The 19,157-nt window shown below is 39.5% G+C and overlaps 2 protein-coding genes across 4 annotated transcripts; one reads left to right on the plus strand and one right to left on the minus strand.

The window, feature by feature from the left end:
* Positions 1-135: 135 nt before the first annotated feature.
* On the minus strand, positions 136-8,089 carry gen1 (GEN1 Holliday junction 5' flap endonuclease). 2 transcript variants are annotated; one of them, XM_085381713.1, is made up of 14 exons: positions 7,632-8,089; positions 7,347-7,545; positions 6,536-6,712; positions 6,282-6,392; positions 6,117-6,190; positions 5,936-6,021; positions 5,636-5,786; positions 5,517-5,553; positions 5,350-5,430; positions 5,138-5,268; positions 4,974-5,035; positions 2,955-3,104; positions 1,274-2,568; positions 136-240 (listed from the first exon to the last, which is right to left on the minus strand). In XM_085381713.1, exons 1-13 carry the CDS (start codon positions 7,790-7,792, stop codon positions 1,307-1,309), a joined length of 2,682 nt encoding a protein of 893 aa, XP_085237839.1. In that variant the 5' UTR covers positions 7,793-8,089; the 3' UTR covers positions 136-240; positions 1,274-1,306. The 2 variants fall into 2 exon arrangements, with proteins under 2 accessions (XP_085237839.1, XP_085237838.1); XM_085381712.1 differs by lacking the exon at positions 136-240 and having other exon boundaries at positions 587-2,568; positions 7,632-8,087.
* Positions 8,090-8,185: 96 nt separating this feature from the next.
* Positions 8,186-16,958, plus strand: ppil6 (peptidylprolyl isomerase (cyclophilin)-like 6). 2 transcript variants are annotated; one of them, XM_085381718.1, is made up of 8 exons: positions 8,186-8,248; positions 8,378-8,473; positions 11,902-12,090; positions 13,431-13,493; positions 13,660-13,807; positions 13,988-14,047; positions 14,983-15,118; positions 15,219-16,958. In XM_085381718.1, the coding sequence occupies exons 1-8, from the start codon at positions 8,222-8,224 to the stop codon at positions 15,349-15,351; spliced, it is 852 nt and encodes a 283-aa protein (XP_085237844.1). In that variant the 5' UTR covers positions 8,186-8,221; the 3' UTR covers positions 15,352-16,958. The 2 variants fall into 2 exon arrangements, with proteins under 2 accessions (XP_085237844.1, XP_085237843.1); XM_085381717.1 differs by having other exon boundaries at positions 8,186-8,299; positions 15,219-16,951.
* The last annotated feature ends 2,199 nt before the right edge of the window (positions 16,959-19,157 follow it).

The raw sequence follows: 19,157 nt of genomic DNA on the forward strand, positions 1-19,157 counted from the left end.
TAAGCTTTTGTTCTAATAATAATATAAAACAAATAAGATTAAAGAGCCAGTGTTATAGGACAGAGTTGTTATTTGGGCAGAGGATGCAGCTGTCACCAAGCTCCTGCCAGACCTTTCATGTCTGAAAAGGTGTGAGGCCTCACTCAGGATCAAGGGGACCAACTCTGGTGGGTTGTAAAAATCCAATGGCTCAGCCTCCTCCGTGCCTCCTGTCAGCTGCAGGGTCTCCTCCCTGCAGCTCTGTCAAACAGCGGTGGGAGAAAATGAGCACATGTGGTGCCATCAGTGAGTATTTAACACTCTGCATATCCAAAACCTCCTTCTGGTGCATTAAAATTAAACCTCATTTTTCATTAGTATTAAAGATGTTAAACTTTATTTGTGCACAGTGGTCTCCTCTGTTTTAGAGAAAGCTTCATTCACAGTAAGCTTATGGCAAAATCTATTTACGTTTCTTGGTTAACAGGTTCGTATATAAAACATTAAAAGACTGAAAATGTAACTCAAAGATATTAGAATCATAATTGTGAGACAATGAAAAGCAGACATTTTTAATATTAATAATTAATATGCTCTATATTGAGTCATTTTCTCAGAGGTTTGAGTTAGTAAGGTGAAACTTTGAAATAATAACCAGTAACTGACTTAAGGATGAAAACAATGTGGGGTTTGGTTTTTTTTTTTTTGGTTTTTTTCCAATGGCGGAAACAAGCTTCCATACTTAAGTCATATTCTGTTGAGTGTTTTTAATTCATTAAAATTTCTGGTTATTATCTCAAAATTTGACCTTACTGTATCAAACATCTGAGAAAATAACATGAAATTTCAAGTTGTTATGTTGGAATTTTGAGAAAATATCCAGAAATTTGGGGATTACTATCTTAAAATTTCAGGTTATTATCACAAATTTTTGGATTATGGATGGGAAAAAATTATTTTTTTTTTAGTGACAGAAAAAGTTTCTGCTGAGTGTGGTTTTACATTTATTATGGAAGCTTGTTTCTGCCACTGGAAAGTCAAAAATTTGGATTACTATCTCAAAATTTCAACTTCCTGACTCAAACGTAGAAGAAAATAACTTGAAATATCCCATTATTAATTTGAAATTTTGAGATAACCTGAAATCTTGACTTATATACTGTAAAAGGTTTTTGGATTTTTTTTTAGTGGCAACAAAAAAACCACAAGCTTCCATATCTAATATTTGAGCTTATGTTACAAGTGTTTCCAAAGTCCAGAGTAAACTTTCAGTGTTAAAAGAGCAACAGCTTACATGTTTTTGTCCTTTGTCGTGTAACCACACTGATTACTTCTGAAATTTCAGCCTCAGTCTCTCTGCCAGTGGCAGCGGACTCTCACTACAAATTACAGAGTCGTCGCTCTCTGACACGGTGATGGGTGAGGCTGGAGTGGGAAGGAACATGTTGGCACCCACATCAGCTGCTGGGACATCCTGGCAGTTGTTTTCAGTTGATACAGGTGTGCTGTTATTTTCAAAATGTTTGCTCTGAGGTTTTTGTCTTGCTAAATGAAGGCTCCGAGCGGGTTTTGCAGTTGCTTGGGTCGCTGCGTGTGAAGCAACTGGTTTCAGAGGGAAGTCTGAAACAAAGCTGCCTTTGAGTTTGTGTTTAGGTTTTGTTTTTGTCCGTCTTTGAGGTCCACACTTCTGGTTCTCCACGTCGCTGTCCTCACTGGATGAACGAACGCTCATACACACACTCTTTTTGGTGGTCTGTGGCATGCTCTCGTCCTTCTTGTCACTTGTACCTGGGTTAGAGTGGCACCTCTGTGGTGGGACAACTAATGACTGAATAGCTGTCCTGACAAATTTATATTTGTGTGGCGGCTTTTTGGAGTTGTTAAATGTGTCTTTGGCTTTACTTTGAGCCGGGGCACCTGGCTTTTCTATCTGGGTTTTTTCTGCACGTGCTTCATTTTTCTTAACAGCAGATTCTTTGCTAACCCCACTGGAAATGTGTCCACTGGGTTTTGACTTGACTGCATCATTGCATACCTGATTCACGATTTTGGCTGTATTCTTCATGAGCACCCGCTCCCTTAGAGGACACTCTGAGTAACAGAGCTCTGGAGCAGATCTGGAGTCTACTGGTTTGACATCAGGTGAGATTTTCTGCTCCGTTTTTTGACTCTCTGTTTCACTGTCTGTGGTTGTATTTAGCTCTGGACCAGTGGAGTGGCTGGTAGCTGCTTGTTGGGATGGAGAGGATGTGAAGGACAAAGCATCCCAGTCGATATCACTCAGGTGTAGCGCTTCAATTACAGCAGAGACAGAAGGTGAAGCAACTGGCTCAGAGTCAGCACGAGACAGAGGAGTATTGGGGCAATCACTCAGGCTGGAGCGATCATCTTTTCCTCTTTCATTCTGCTTATGGTTCACCGGTGTGTCCAAAATCACAACCTCTGGTTCATCTGTGCTTGCCAACGTAGGGAGCAGCTTTGGCTGTTGAGTCATAGAATTCGATGAAGAGGAACTCTGAAGAGTCATCTGAGCCAAGAGGTCTGATAAACCATCCGAGGGCTTCTCCTTTTTACTTTTTGGCTTCTTTTCTGTAAAAGAAGACACGTTATCAGAAGATTATCTGAATTAGTTTCCTGTTAATCCTAATACTTTTTCAGTGTCTGTGCCTAGTTTTCCTGCAAACTAGGAATTAAATCTAGATAGCAGTGATGATTTGTGTGTTCAAAGCTCAGTTTGTATAAAATGAAAACAGAGCCTATGAGATTGCTGAATCAAGGCCTCTGCTGTAAAAACAGCTACATTTGTATGTGTCCCAGCTGCTTTAATAAACAGTGTTGAGACGCAAGTTTAAGATGCAAGTGTCCTTGATCGGGATGGCCTTGTCATAGCAGAGACATGTGCTTTAATGATGTAAAGCACATAGCTAAAATGGACTTTGTGCATTTAAAGTGGATATCATAAATCTCTGTCTTACTCTTTGTCTTGTTCTCTTCAGCCAGAGCTTTGTGTCTGAGGTAGGTCTCCACCAGCTCAGGGTAGGCCACACGAAACAGAGACTCCTCCTCCACCGTCCTCACCTCACGCTGTTCCTCTGCAGGCCGATCCTCAGGAAACACAAAATGTTCTGCAGAACAGACATCAACATCAGCTCCAACTTCTCACACTGAAGTATTTAAACTCCTCAAACTTTTCATATTTTTTGCCTTAAAAAGTGAGTAATAAATTCAAATATCTAAATGTCCATTAATGTCCTGTTCACTGATCATTGCAGTTCTCAGCACTTTTGTTCTTGTTATTAAAGCACCAGGAAGTAGAAATTTTGAGAGACAATGTCCTTGTGAAATTAAGCTATTTTTAGATTAATATGCAACTTATTTACATATTATTTACTTATTTTAAACCATGACAAAATTATCAGATGATGATACAGTTAGCTGAAAAAAAAAAAGTAGTTATGACAGTTTTTGTAGTTTTGCTTACGTACGCCACCACATTGTTTTAAATCAAACAATCAAGATGTGATTGTAGAGACGACTTTCAGCTTAAATTCAAGAGGCTGTACAAAAATCCTGTAGTGTCAGCCGCTTTTATGCACAGTTCCCTGTTTTCAGAAGTTCAAAATTAACTGAACAAATTTATCATTTAAATGATGATTGTTTTGAATACTTTGGTAAAATCCTTTGCAGTCAATGAATGGCTGTTTCCTCCCTTGAGATGCTCTGCTAGGCACCGTCTGAATATCCAATTTCTTTGCCTATTGTTCACCAACCTTTTGGGTTGCTTTTGCACTATGCTTTGGGTCATTATCGATTTGAATTGTGAAGCACTGTCTGATCCACTTTGCAGCATTTGGCCAAATCCTACATCTATCAGCAGTCACATCATCAATAAACATTTGTAAATTAGTTACACCGGCAGCCATACAAGCCCATGTCATAACATTACCTCCACCATGCTTGACAGATGATCTGATGTACTTTGGATACTTAGCCATTTTCTCTTTCTCTTCTCGTAATCCTGGTACAAGTTAATCTTGGTTTTATGTCTAATGTCTAATTTGGCCCTCTTGTTCTTGAGTGTAACTAGTGGGTTGCACGTTGTTAATGATCCCTCTATATCCATTCATGAAGGTGCCTCTTGATTGTAGACCATGTTTTGGAGTTGTTTTTCTTAGCCATGGAAATGAGTCTGTCATGATGTACTTTAGCTGTCTTCTGTGGTCTTGCAGTCCTTTTGGTGTTGCTGAGCTGATCAGTTCACTAATTATTTTTAAGACTGCACCAGATTTTAGATTTGGCCATGCCTAAATATTTTGCAAACTCTCTAATAGGTTTATTTTGCTGAGATCTTTTAGTTTGTTTTGTTTTAGTCTAATGATGGCTTTATCTGGGATAAAAACCTCTGTCACATTAAACATTTGGAGCTCCCTGGTGTGGCAACCCCTTGTGAGGAAGGAGCAGTTGGCTTCCTTCACTTACACTGGCATCTCTTTTGTGGCTCATATTGAGAGTTGCAGTGAAAAGCTAAAAAATACACGTTGAACACTTGGAATACACTCCAGATCCTTTATTTGCTTAATTTGTCGGGACGGGCCTTACCCAGCCATGAAACTGCCTGTCAGGAGGCCCGTGCATAAAAACACCTTCCTCTGATGTAGAACAATCTAAGTTAGCTGAGATTTTCTGAGGCCACTCACATCAGATGGGCTTGTTAGTTAAGGGGGCTTTAATATGACAGATTTCCCAGCTCAGAGGAGGAAGCCACTTTAGCACCTAGTGCCTGTTGTGACTGATCTGTCACCTCTGAACCCCACCTCACAGCCAGTCACTAACAGACGACTCGGTGACGAGCACCCTACACCCCAACCTCCACTAAACACAGTACTCCTGTCACTCAAATCAGCTTTTTATTCTTGAGTGTCACTTTTCTTCCCCTTCTATTGTATGCTGTGAGTAAATTATACTTTTTTCCCCATCATGGGATTTAAACTGACCTGGTGTTCTCCAGATGACTTCAAAGCAAGCAACGCCATTCCTCACTCTTGGTTTAAATATTCTTTAGCATGAAAAAAAGGTTGAAAGTTAAGGATGTAAAGCTGTTATAATAACAATATCATAAAAGTGATAACTTATCTGACATTAAAAACTGTAACACTACCGGATGGGCTCAACTTGGCAGGACATGTCTGTTCCATATTTTCGGTTCATCAGCTCAGCGTAGGTCATCAACACTAGCACCTTTTCGCTGGTGTAGTGCTTCGGCCACTCCATCTTATCATAGGCGAATTTCTAAAGACACAAAACGTAAATGTTTACACACAGCCCGCCGAACAGATGACCTTACACTTAATAATTTACAAACCCATTAACCTGGATCAGCAGCATATTCGGCTTCCTCCTCTTAAAATGTGACACAGGCTTATCTTTGGAAACCAGAAACTCACGAATGATCTGCAAGACATGGTTTAAGCATTAAAAATTACTCCAATTATTTGTCAAGTTATAATAAAAAATAAAAAAGAAAGATCAAAATGTACCTCAGTGAAAGGAAAATGCTGACTCGCCAGTGTTTTCCTGCAAATAAGAACTTGTCTGTTTAGTTAAATAGTTATTAAATAGCAGAAAATCAGCTTTGACATTCTGAATTGCCATTCACCTCCTGATGTTTGCCTCAAAAGACAAGGCCTGGCGAGTCTGTTCGTAGCGGTGCCAGTCACACGGACACTGGTAATCGAAATCCTGAGGCTGACAGAAGCGATTACTGCCGCAGAGCACACATCCGCGGGACTCGTGAGTCTTAGCTGATCCTGATAACGAAAGAATAACAGTCAGTAAGGGGTCTCAGATGCTGAAATCTCTCACATACTTGCATGTTTTGACGTGACAGTTTAAAAGGCTTTAAAATAGCCACAGGATCAGGAGTGGAGGTCAGAGTTCAAAGCAGGGCACCACTCACCAGGATGTCGACACAAGTTGCAGTGAGGAACCTTCTTTACACCTCCTTCAAACACTTCTGTGGTCTCTTCATTCCACTGGATGAACCTGTAGTTATCAGAAAGAACACGAACACAACTTTTAACTCGGGCTACTCAGAGAGAAACTGCTTAGCTACATTCACGGGTGTTTGTGTTTTCTACCTCTGTAGGAGTGTTTGTCCTTTCAGCGTCTGAATGAGCCTCAGAGCCTGCTCTTTGCCAACACCTGGTATGCCCTTATGGAAACAGGAAAGCATTCAGTAAACAAAAAGCATTGATACTACAGATTTTCCTTTAGCCAATTTCAGATTAAGGTGTCTTCACTACCTTGGGAATATAATCACAGCCAAGGAGAATGGCCAGACCGACAAGATTCTCTCTGGACAGATTTAAGTCTGTTTGCACTCGAGAAGTCTGGTAACAGTCCACCTGAGGGTCCTGCAGTATAAAATACACGTAGGTCAGTGAATGATAGCTTCAAGGCTGCAGGATTTCCAAACCATCTGTAGCGTATTTACACAAGTAACTGCATCTTATTACTCCAAAGAGGTTTTTCTTAAGATTAACTTCCACAGACATACTTTACTGTTCATGTTGAAGTTCCTGTACACAGTACGGGCTCCATACAAGAAAGCGTCTCCATCGTTAGTGATGCAGCCGTCCACCAGGCCCTGTGAGTCCAGGTAGGCACACATGGCCTCAGCCTCTCCAGCAGCTGTCACCCAAGGTACACCTAGGTAGTCCAACATCTCTGCACACTACAGAGGGAGTACAAAGAGATGTAAGGCCACTGGAGGTAACAATTACAAATGAGAAATTTATCCCAGGAGTTCAAATATTTGATTTTTATTTACAACTTAACCATGAAAAGGTAAATAAAAATATTGTTGCCTGACAAAAAAAAACACAATTTGTCATAAAATTTTCAAATAGACTTTCATATTTTCAAGTAAATTTGCCAGTTATTTCCTATAGGTGTAATATAAAAATGTTTCTGTACATGTTTATTGTTGTTTTTTCTTTATTTCTCAAAAATCTAACTTTTTTCTCAAAACTTCTAAATCTGACCTTAATTCTTGCCAGTTTGCTATTTTTGTCCTTATAACTTCATGTTGTTCCTCCAAATTTAAAAATTTCTTTGACATTTTTTTATTTTCTTCTTTTATGGAATTTATATGGTTTTCTCTAAGTTTGACCATTTTTTTCTAGTAAAATGGTGGTTTCTCATCATTGTTTTTATATTTATCATTTTACATTTTTCTCTAAACTTGACAGATCTTGCTTTTTCATCTAAATTGTACCGTCTTAAAAAAAAATGCCGTCGCAGCAAGCTGAAAAGTGGGCAGAGATAACCACAGACGTTTTCTTTTGAGCAGGAGATTACAGACCTACCTCTCTCAGCACGGCTTTAAAGCGCCCCCTGCTGGTGCCTGTTGCAAACTTCGGAGCAGTGCTCTTCTTGAAGCCTCCATATCTTGTTTCTGTCCTCTTGTTCATGGTTTCTGCTTTAATTTTTGGAGCCTCTCCTTCCATAACAAACACGAGTTTCACCCCCATCAGTGTGAGGGACGATACCCTGAAAAATAAATTCCTGGACACAGCGTGGAGTAAGAAAAGCTTTTAAATTTATAGTTACTTGGAAGCAACAGCGCGATGAGTTTATTATGGGGACATTACCTCAGATGGGGCTTCGTGACTCTCCCCATCATTGCTTGGACGTGCTGGGCTTCGCACACCCACAAACTCAGGTCGACTGCCAGCGTCTTTCCACTCAAACTGTACAGAGGCACCGACTCACGAACCGGCTCCACGATAGACCACAAATCCTGAACGCCCATATTTACACACAATTGGATTTTAAACAATTAAAAACGGAGAAATGTATTTTAAAACCCCCAATGTTACAACAACAAAAACTGTACAGCAAGTCGGAGTTTTCGAACTGTGGCGCCATTGGGCCGCGTCCCATTTTGTTAAAGGTCTATGTACTAACACTGCCTTGTTTCTGCATTAATTGGCTTTGCTCTGAAAACAAAGTGGATGAGAGCTTTACATTTCATCTACAAGGTGATAGTCGTTATATTTATTAACAGATTAATTTAGCTTTAAATAAACAATAAATTATGAAGGACAAAGTAGCAATGAAGGAAACAGTCCACAGAGTCGGTCGAAACCCGGCGGGCTAAATAAGACGTCATATTAAAGCGCCTTCAAATCCTCGTTGCTATGGATACGAGGCACCGTTTACTGTCGCTCTCTTTTCAACCATGGACTCAAAAATACTCATTGAAATTGTGGGTGTGTTTAAAGACTGCAGTTTCCACGTTGCTAAAAGCATCGCCGAGGTAAACTAACGCTTTCTCTGGTTTAATTTCACCTCACCTTTTGACCTTTCACCCGTATTTGTCCACTCTGCTCAACAGGGACTAAAACTGCAGTTTCCTACGGCGTTTCTGGATCCAGAAATTAGGCCACTTTTTGAATTTGAGTGGCACGGGTATCTCTGCGACAAGAAGAAGGTATGTAACAAAATGTTTTTTGCTTTGTAAAAACTGGTAAAAACTAAAACTTAAACCTGCCCCTTGATAAATACTTTCCCTGATAATAATAATAATGATAATGATAATAAGATGCTAAACCAAACACTGAAATTAATTTTAAAAAATTAAAAAGAAAGTAACACTAGGCGTTCTAGATGCATAATCTTTGAGGTTATATTTGTCTTGAGCAACCAAACATTTCTTGGCTCCTTAAGCCTGATCCTGCCAGAGGTTTCTTCCTGTTACAATGGTGCTTTTCTTTCCCACTGTCGCCAAGTTCTATGTATGTGATCTGAAATGCAAGCAGATGAGGTGCTGTGGCAAAATCCTAAAAGGAGCAGCTGAAAGAAGAATGAGCTCAAAGATCAAATTCTTGGACATTTTTAATAGATTCAACTATTTTTTTCCATCTGTGCATCAAAATTGTTGATTAGTTTCTCTTAATTTCATCTTACTCATAGATAACTCAAAAGTTTGAGATAATAACCTGAAATTATTATCATACACAGCAGGCAGGATTTAACATAAGGTATTTAATGGTGGATCGAAAACAAAAGCCAAACAGAATTTGACAGGGAACACATGATGGAGGGCAACAGACATCAGAACAAGGACAAGGGAAGACTGAAGCAATACATACACAAAAACACAGACACAGAGAACACTCGGGGAAGTGGAAACAGCTGAGAAATTAGACACGGGGAGCAATGATGATCAGGGTGCATTCCAAAAGCCCTTCCTATCTCTTTTTCCTAACATCATCAAGGTCAAGAAAAGGTGGGGTAGGAGAACTGATAAGAGAAGAGCAGTGGTTTGAGAAAAAGGAAAATTAAAGCAAGATTTACTCATGTCTGCACCATGCAGAGCTGGCTTCTGATGTTACAAAGCTGCTGGAGCTACTCAAGTGGCACAAAGTCCACTTTGTGACTGAAAGTTGTAAACAGGAATATTTTTGCGGCTGGCCTTTATTGTATATGTATGTGTAGAAATTTCACTTTCTGGAGGAGAATATTTAAACAAGTCATGTAAATGTGATTCACAAAATCTGCAGCACACAATATATGGAAAAATTGCACAACATACAACACTTGGGCATGTTGTGGTTTTGATTGTTGTTATAAGTAGGGTTTATTTTTTAGGAAGGAGAGATGTTATCCAAACAAGTGCGTAATCAGTGCTTTGCATTAACGCAAAGCTGTGAGCGCAATGTCAAAGTTCTTTGTCCTTGAACTCTTCACTCAGTCCTCATACTGAGGATTCAATAATAATAACAACAACGCATTGTATTTATGGAGAGCTTTAGAAATACTTAAAGACACTTTACAAGCAATTAAATACGAAAATCACAGTATGGATAAAATAAAGCAGTTAGAAAGAAATCATAGAATTAAAACTCAAAGCATAATAAAATGTGCAATTCACTTGTATTTTTATTTTATTTTTATTCCTATTTATTCTATTTATCCCCTTCGTATATTTTATTTATATCTGTCTCTGTCTCTGTATATATATATATATATATAAAATATTCTGTAACTTCTGTCGGTGCTGTGCTTTTTGGAAATCGAATTTCCCAGAGGAACCCACCCGAGGGATTAATAAAGTTCTAGCTTATCTTATCTTAAAATTAAAATGAAACAGAATAGCTAAGCTTCAAAAGATGTGTTTTAAGGCTGGCTTTAGAGATAGGGAACGACTCAATGTTGTGAATGTGGTGCGGGAGAGAGCTCCAAGGACAAGGGGCCACTTGGCGGAAAGCTCTAATGCCCAGAGTGGTCGGGCGAGGAGTAACTCCAAGTGTGAATGAGTGGCAATGTGCAGAAGGTCAGAGAGAGATGGAGGTCCGAGGTTATGGAGAAACTTGTGATCTTATGTTAAATAATGTTTTGTGTTCTTTTGCACGTTGTACAAGTCAGCTGTTCCATATAAACATATTAGAGGATTATATGGTGGAATAGTTTCTCTTCTAAAATTCCCTCTATTAATCACTTATCCCAACTGACCTGAAGTGAAAATTAATTTTGGATAATCATGAAGCCTACAATGCAATAACACACCTTGCTAACATATGCAGAACCTTAAACATTCGTAATCTTAAGCCATTCATATGAAAGCCAAAAGACATTACTATAGTTGCACTAGGTCCTCATTTACATCAAGTGTAAATACCTTGGCTGCAATACATCATGTCAGGTTTCACTCTCTGGTAGACAAAGTTTGACACATAAACGTTATCTACTATCAAAAATAAAAGAGTAAATAACATACACAAGTCAAGATTAACCCTGTGACAGACTGGCGACCTGTCCAGGGTGTACCCTGCCTCTCGCCCTATGACAGCTGGATTAGGCTCCAGTGACCCTGAAAAGAATAAGCAGAAGGGAATGGATGGATGAATGGATGAAATCAGGATTAAGACATGACGCAGCAATAAAGAAACATGGAGACACGACAAACTGGGGAGACAGAATTGGATCACAAAAGATGATAACTAAAGATTATGTGACTGAATGAGGAACACAGACTGGAAACACAGGGGAGCAAGCACTGAAAGGACAAAGGACATCAAATTACAAAATCAAAAAAACATGAGCTCGCAGAAAACTCAAAACATCCCAAAACTCAAAAAAACTGAAATACCCAGGACCATGAAACATTATTTCAGTATTATTGTTGTTATCAGGAAAATACGAGAGAGAGACAGAGAGAGAGAGAGCACTATCACAATATTATATATAATATTAACAGAAATCCGCTCTTTCTAAAAAAGGTCATTTGAATATGTTACTTGGGGTCATACCTGAGGAAAAACACATGACCTATTTTAGACTGCTTTTAAGGATATTTGTGTCTTATAAATGTGAAGCTGCATATAAAATATCAGTCTAATCCTGCCTGGAAAACTGTGTTTTTACAGGTCTCCATATCTGCTGTCGGACATCTCGACCAGACATCCAAATACTTGAAGCATCATCACTATTTTCTAATTTGAGCTCAGTATAGGCATAGTACCAGGTGCTAAGCCTCTTACAGTCTGAAGAAGGATGATAATATTTAGTAAGGGGTTAACTCAACCCGACTGCTGTCAGATAGAAATATATTGTATGGACAAATGTGACACTGACATAATTAATTAATGTGGAAAAGTTATTTGTAAATGTAGCGGAAGTTAAAATGCAGCCTTTCCTTTGAAATATAGAATTTTAGTTGTTGTTTGATGGCATCATCTGAAATGAGTGATGGTGTTATAAATAGTGGAGGTGAACGTGTGGACGACAGCAGGTTTCTGGGGGTTCTTGATGCTCTAAACCTACACAGTAAAATACTGCTGTGATTTATGACATTACAGCTATTCTGGAACGCTGAATCACAGCACGCTCATTGTTGTTCCAAACTTGTGATTCAAGGAGCTGCGTGGTGAAGTGTGGCAGTACTCCAGTAGCCTGATGTGCTTTCTGAACGGCCGTCTCCTCGGTGATGAAAAGGATCTCGCCAGCTGGGCCAAGAATCAGTGGGGTTTCACTTTCACCCAGCCGCAAGCTTTCTACACGACTCTTGCTGAGGAGTACTACATCGAACACCTCCAGAAAACTGGGGCAAGTCACGCAAACACTGTCACTTAAATATCCATTATAGGTAAAAAATATGTTGACCAGAGAAGTCAAATTCATTTTCCATCCATCCATTCGCTACCGCTTATCCTTTTCAGGGTCGCGGGAGCCAATCCCAGCTGTCATAGGGCGAGAGGCGGGGTACACCCTGGACAGGTCGCCAGTCTGTCACAGGGCTAACACACAAGGACAGACAACCATTCACACTCACATTCACACCTAGTGGCAATTTGGATTATCCAATTAACCTATCCCCACAAACTGCATGTCTTTGGACAGTGGGAGGAAGCCGGAGTACCCGGAGGGAACCCACGCAGACATGGGGAGAACATGCAAACTCCACACAGAAAGACCCCGGCTTGATGTTGGAATTGAACCCAGGACCTTCTTGCTGTGCGGCAACAGTGCTAACCACCGTGCCGCCCTCAAATTCAAATTCATTTTACCATATTTAAATATTCTATTAAACATTAAAATATTAAAATATTTTTATTATTTTACAGAACCTCTGTAAAAATTCTGTAAAATAAATTTTTTTCTGCTAAAAACAGAAATTTCTCTTGTACATAGTTGAAAAGCTGAATTTTAGTGTCATTTATTTCATTTCGTGTTCTATGTTCATGGGAGAGGTATTTATCAGTAGGAAAAGCTGTAAAAAATACAAAAATACAGAATTTACACCCTCCTTCATGTTTCCTAAGCTCTCCAGTGTGCCAGATTGGAGTCTTTGCCAGGCCATTTCTGGCCCCCAGGCCTTGTGTTTGACAGCCCTGATATAGACAGTTTATTTACATTCTGTATTTGGAATCAAAGAGCAAATCAGCACCGTATATTTAGTTGTTATTTCATTAGTAAAAAAAAAAGTGGCTTATTAAGTGTATCTTTCTGATGACTGTTTAAAGTCGTGAATATGATTTGAAAACCAATTCATGTAAGATTCTTTCGAAAAATGTTGGGATGCAGCACATTTTATACCTAATCAAAATAACCAAAGGGAGCACACACTCAATATTAAAACTTTATTGTTGAAAAATGTATTTGATGACAACATCATGTTTGGGGGGGGAAAGTGCTCGAGGTGTATAAATAGTCTCGTATTCTTCTTTCAGTGTTCTAAGCTTATGTCTTTCTTTTTCACTGTTTCTTTCCTTGGGTCTCTTGAGTTTAGTCAGCTACTTTAACCTGCTTGGATTACACGCTTTATCTCTGGCAGTACTGCTCATGTCTGGTGTAACTCCATGCCTTTCCAGATATTTTGCATTGTGCATTTGAGTCCACCTCTCACTATATAAAATATTCAACATGCCTATGCTCTTTCACTGTAGCATCAGTTTGTCTTCATGGATGTTGAGATTGCGGGAGAAGCTGCGGGGAGGTTAATGTTTGAGGTGAGCCAACTTTGACACATAAGGCATAGGATCCAAACTCATTTGCATCCTGCTACTTTTCAAATGATCTTTTAAAACAGTCAGTCTAAACATTGAACTCCCGGATAAGAAAATATTTGATCATTACAGATGTGATCAGATATCATGTTTCCTCTGCTCTGCTCAGCTCTTCTCAGATATTTGTCCAAAGACATCCAAGAACTTTGAGGGTCTGTGCACAGGAGAGCAAGGACTGTCACAGAGTGGCTTCCCACTCTGCTATAAAGGCTCTCTGTTTCATCGGATTGTGCCCAATGGATGGGTGCAGGGTGGAGGTACACATGTATAAAAACATCAATATAATGTGACATCATACTTAAATATAGATACAGAAAATTTCACGATCTGTGATATATTAAACACTCTCATAAATATGTTGATAAATTGTTTAGATAGTTTTAATGGATTCATTAAAGTCAGCAGTACAGTTGTGGCTGTACCTATAAATTTCGCAGATATTTCTCCAGAGAGGAAAGGAAATGGAGGCGAGTCAATCTACGGGCTAATGTTTGAAGGTATGCTCTACAGCGTTATGTTTAGAACATACTATATAACTACACTATTGGACTATGATGTCCATAGACAACATTGTGATATGTAGGGAGAGTAGGGAGTGAGTGGAAGAGAGACTGGAGAGGTGGAGGTACGCACTGCACAAACTAGGAATGAAAGTCTGTAGAAGCGAGACAGAACATGTGTGTTAATGAGAGAGAAATGGGTGGAAAATGGATATGTAAGGAGCAGAGGTAGTGAAGGTGAATAGGTTTAATTGCCTGGGGTTAACCATTCAAAGCAACAAGAGAGGTGAAGAAGACAGTGCTGGCAGGGTAGAGTGGGTGGAGACGAATGTCGGGGGTGTTTGTGACAGAAGGAGAGCAGCGAGAGTGAAAGAGAATGTGTAGGAGATGGTAGTGAGAGCTGCTATGATGCATTGTTTGGAGACAATGCCACTAACAGACAAGAGGCCGAGCAGGAGGTGGCAGAGTTGAAGATATTAAAATTTGCACTAGGAGTGACCAGAAGGGAGATGATTAAAAATGAGTATATTAGAGGGAGAGCTCAGGTTGAACAGTTTGGAGACAAAGTTAGAGAGGCAAGGCTGAGATGGTTTGGACTTGTGCAGAGAAGGGATAGTGGATATACTGGACAAAGAATGTTGAATATGGAGCTGCCAGGCAGGAGGAAAAGAGGAGGAGGTTCATGGACGACAGAAGATATTAAACAAAAAGCTAAAGTTCTATATTTCAAAGGGATGGCTGCACTTTAACATCTACTATATTTACAAATAACTTTCCACATGAATGGTGTCAGATATTTAGGCGATAGCGTGTGATCCACTGAAGTGATCCTTAAAGAAAAAGAAGAAGAAAAAGAAGAAGCCATCATTGATTTACTTGTGCTTCCTCTATAAATGTTCACCTGAACTTGCACGTGCCTGCCCCTCTTTTAGATGAGAATTTTGTCATTTCACACACTAAGCGCGGCATCCTGGGAATGGCTAATAAAGGTGCCCACAGCAATGGATCCCAGTTCTACATCACCCTACAGCCAACGCCATGGATGGATAAGACCTATGTTGCCTTTGGGTTGGTGTATCTGATTTTAGCTGAAAGACATCTTTTTAATTCCCACAGCTCTCACGTAGCTTCAAAAGGGAAGTTAAATCTCTTTTCTTCTCTTTTGCAGTCAAGTCGTTGAGGGTCTCGATGTCCTGAGGAGGTTAGAAGAAGCTTCAACTTGCAATGAAAGACCCAAGTATGAGTGTAGAATTACAGCCTGTGGAGTGCTTAAACCAGAGCTCATAAGCTTTAATCATTGATACATTTTTAAGCATTTTTTCCTCAGTTTTTGAATCAGTAAAATAAACGTGGTATGCATGTTTTCTTTTCCTTTTTTGTTAAATAAAAGCTTCACATTTGCATTTAGATTTTTTTTTTAAACTGCATTTTTAAGTCAATAAGCTGTTTCATTCTTTTTGATGAATTAGACACCATCCGCTATGTGCACGTTTGACAGATGTAAAGTTGATAAACTTGTTATGGGGCTTTTATTGTAATATTTATTCGTCTTCTTAGTTCATCTTCTATACAAGTAAAACCTGTGAAATTTGCTTTTTTATTGATGTGTACAGAAACTTTTACTGTGAGAGGGATCTTCACTAAAAACCCAAATACGTCTACTGGACAGAGAGAGCAGCAGTAATAAGCTGACAGTTTCAACAGTTATTGGGGTTGTAAAAGGCAATTCACAGGTTATCGCGTAATGGCATAAAAACAAATGAGCTTTTACTTATGCTTAAAGGAAGTTGGGAAAATGGCATACAATTAAAGTATGAGAAGTACAGTTTATCTATTCTTCTCAATAGCCATCCTCTTCATCACTTTCTACAAGGACTGACAGAGGATGGCTTTTCTTCCTCATACCACGAGCACTGCATTTTTACCTTTGGAGATCCTTTTTGTATTATATTGAGCTTTTAACATGGCAACATTTTTTAAGATTCTATTGGCCTTCTTTATTTCATTTAATTTCTTTCTGATTAATTTTAATTAGATGCTTTTTGTAAATCCTAACTTTTGGCATAAATTGAAGTGATCCTGGGTCATTGACCGAGCATTTTCTGTTTTTTGGAGTCTTAAGTTAATTTGATCTTTAACTATGTTCAGTTTGATACTTAGTTTAGCTTTTTGTTCTAGTTACTGTTATGGTACTGCTTTCACTTTACCCTACTACCCCTTTGTTCCTCATGGATAGTCTAGTCTCCCTCAGTGAATCCCTGTTTCATTACTTTCTGTGTTATTTTGTTAGTTGTGTCCTTTAGTTTACATCTCCATGTCTCGTTATTAGATTTAGGTCACTCCTCTGTAATTCCAAAAGTGTCTCCACTCTGCCCTCATAACCTCTTGAGTGTTTATACCCTCAGTTTGTTTTGTCATACTGTGGTTAGTGTTGTTACTGCTGTTTCTTGATATCTTCCCAGGCTTTTTTCTCTGTTCCAGTGAACTTTGTTTTTATCTGTTTTTTGGATTGTTCCATTTGCACCTCCAACAGAGGTTCTTTATTTTGATCATTGCTTGCTTTTGGGGTCCTCATACAGCATTACCTACTGATGACTAGGGATGGGTATTGATAAGATTTTCACGATTCCGATTCCATTTTCGATTCTGTTTAACGATTCGATTCTTTATCTATTCTCTTATCGATTCTTTTTAAAAAAGGAGAACACTAAGGTCGATTAGCTTAGAACTTTGTTTTATATCTTCTCTTTGAACAAGATAGAAATTTAGGAGTAACATGGCCTTACAAACCCAACAGTGAGATCTTAAGAGATCCACAGCCTACGGCTCTTCAATGGGGTGTCACCGGGTCCCCAGGAAAAAAAATTGTAAATGTAAAATAATAAAATAAATATTCTTCTGTAGCAATAACAAAGCATAACATAAATTGTTCTGTAGCAATTACACAAGAATATCCAGTAATGTCCCTGCCTACAATTAAACACATTCACTTACCTAAAATTGGGGGCATCTGCTGTGGCAAATGGGTCAAGCCTTTTACCACAAACTTAGTCACTGCTCGGTGACATTCGTCTATCCTGGCCTGAAAGGAGACGCTACCGGTAGACTGCAGCGAGAACTGCCAGCATCTGAGCCAGACTGGCAGGTTTTGTAATAAGGCAGATCGCGCTAACATAATATGCACTGTTAGTTGATTATTTACCTGCCGCATTAACGGGAGAGGACGTGCAAACGTTACCGCTGCTGCTGCGTTGAGATTCACGAGTCCGGAGTGGAATTAAAAACATGACATTCATTTAAGGTCATCACGTGTTTTGTGAACAAATGCTTTTGCATATTCGTAGTGTTTCCTCCCTTAAATTAAGTATCTACTTTGCAAGTATTGCAAGTTGCCCTGTTGTCATCCGTTCTCGTAAACTTTTGAGCGTTTGAGCCGCTTACGCGCCGTGTTTCCTGCCAGGTAAATGACGCTCCGCAACGTGGTGACGTCATTCGGGGCGACTGGAATCAATAAGGGAATCGTTTGCAAAAATGGCAAACAATTCCAAGGAATTGAAACAGTGGGAATCGGTTCTCAACAAGAACCGGTTTTCGATACCCATCCCTACTGATGACATGGTATATCTTGACTCATTTCACTGTTTTGCTGATGATTTGCAGATTTATCTACCTTTAAAAGCAGGGTCAGACCATCCTCAGCTCCTATTACGCTGCCTTGATGACGTCAAACAGTGGTTGTCATTAAATTATTTAAAGCTAAATGAAAATAAAACTGAAGTTGTCATTTTTGGCAACTTTAATCACATCGATAGCACTCTGGGCCCCCTTTCCTCCTATTGTAAAACACATGTAAAAAACCTCAGTGTCTACATTGATGGTCCTTTTAAATTGAATAAGCAGGTGAGTGCAGTAGTTCAGTCCTGCTTCTTTCAGTTAAGACAGCTAGCCAAGGTAAAGCCATACCTCCCGGCTAACGTCTTTGAACGTGTTATTCACCTTTTCCTTACTTGCAGATTGGATTACTACAATTCATTGTATTATGGTCTAGACCAGGCCACCATCCATCGTCTTCAGATGGTCCAAAATGCAGCTGCTCGCCTGCTAACTGGTACCAAACGGAGAGAGCATATAACCCCAGTTTTAGCTTCTTTACACTGGCTTCCTGTCTCCTACTGGATCCAATTTAAACTTTTCCTTTTTGTTTTTAAGTCACTTAATGCCCGAGCTCCTCCTTACCTGTCTGAGCTCCTCTTTGCTTATGCTACAGGAAAAACCATGAGGTCTAGCTCAAAATTAATGCTGTCCATCCCACAGACTTACCTCAAATCTCATGGTGATAGAGCCTTCTCTGTGGCAGGTCCCAGATTTTGGAATAGTTTCCCCCTAAATATTAGATCTGCACAAACACTTGAGCAATTTAAATCACTACTAAAGACACATTTTTATGCCCTGGCTTTTAACACACCATGACCCAAGCATTCTGGTCGTATTTTAAATAGTTTTAGTTATTGTTTTAATTCTTTTATTGTCCTATTATTGTTTTATATAGTTATTATTGTATTACATTGTTGCTTTTTAATGCCATTTTTATATTGTTAAGCACTTTGTGCAGCATCGGCTGTTTGAAATGTGCTATATAAATAAACTTGACCTTGACCTCCGAGCATGAAGTAAGGAGAGCCTTCAAGAGAGTGAACACCAGGAAAGCAGCAGGACCAGACGGCATCCCAGGTCGTATCCTAAGAGACTGCGCATACCAGCTAGCTCCTGTGTTCACTGAGATATTCAACATCTCTTTATCTCAGTCGGTGATCCCCACATGCTTCAAAGAGTCCATCATTGTTCCTGTCCCGAAGAAACCCCACCCTGCTTCTCTCAATGACTAGCGCCCTGTAGCCCTCACCTCAGCAGTGATGAAGTGCTTTGAACGCCTGGTCAGAGACTTCATCATTTCTTCACTACCAGACACACTGGACCCACTACAGTTCGCTTACCGTCCAAATCGTTCCACAGACGATGCCATCTCTCATCTCCTCCACACATCACTCACTCACTTGGACACTAGAAGGGGGAATTATGTTAAAATGCTCTTCATAGACTACAGCTC

This window comes from Rhamphochromis longiceps, linkage group LG15 (assembly GCF_057381845.1).
Source record: "Rhamphochromis longiceps isolate RC_006_pf linkage group LG15, R_longiceps_female_GT1.1, whole genome shotgun sequence".
Lineage (NCBI taxonomy): Eukaryota > Metazoa > Chordata > Actinopteri > Cichliformes > Cichlidae > Rhamphochromis > Rhamphochromis longiceps.

Excerpts from the sequence above, each read along its gene's own strand:
- ppil6 (XM_085381717.1), top strand. The coding sequence starts at position 8,222 with ATGGACTCAAAAATACTCATTGAAATTGTGGGTGTGTTTAAAGACTGC. Across the intron at positions 8,300-8,377 it reads TTGCTAAAAGCATCGCCGAG|GGACTAAAACTGCAGTTTCC; the intron begins GTAAACTAACGC and ends TCTGCTCAACAG. Across the intron at positions 13,494-13,659 it reads CGGGGAGGTTAATGTTTGAG|CTCTTCTCAGATATTTGTCC; the intron begins GTGAGCCAACTT and ends TGCTCTGCTCAG.
- gen1 (XM_085381713.1), bottom strand. The coding sequence starts at position 7,792 with ATGGGCGTTCAGGATTTGTGGTCTATCGTGGAGCCGGTTCGTGAGTCG. Across the intron at positions 6,393-6,535 it reads ACTTCAACATGAACAGTAAA|GACCCTCAGGTGGACTGTTA; the intron begins GTATGTCTGTGG and ends TTTATACTGCAG. Across the intron at positions 6,022-6,116 it reads GGACAAACACTCCTACAGAG|GTTCATCCAGTGGAATGAAG; the intron begins GTAGAAAACACA and ends TGATAACTACAG.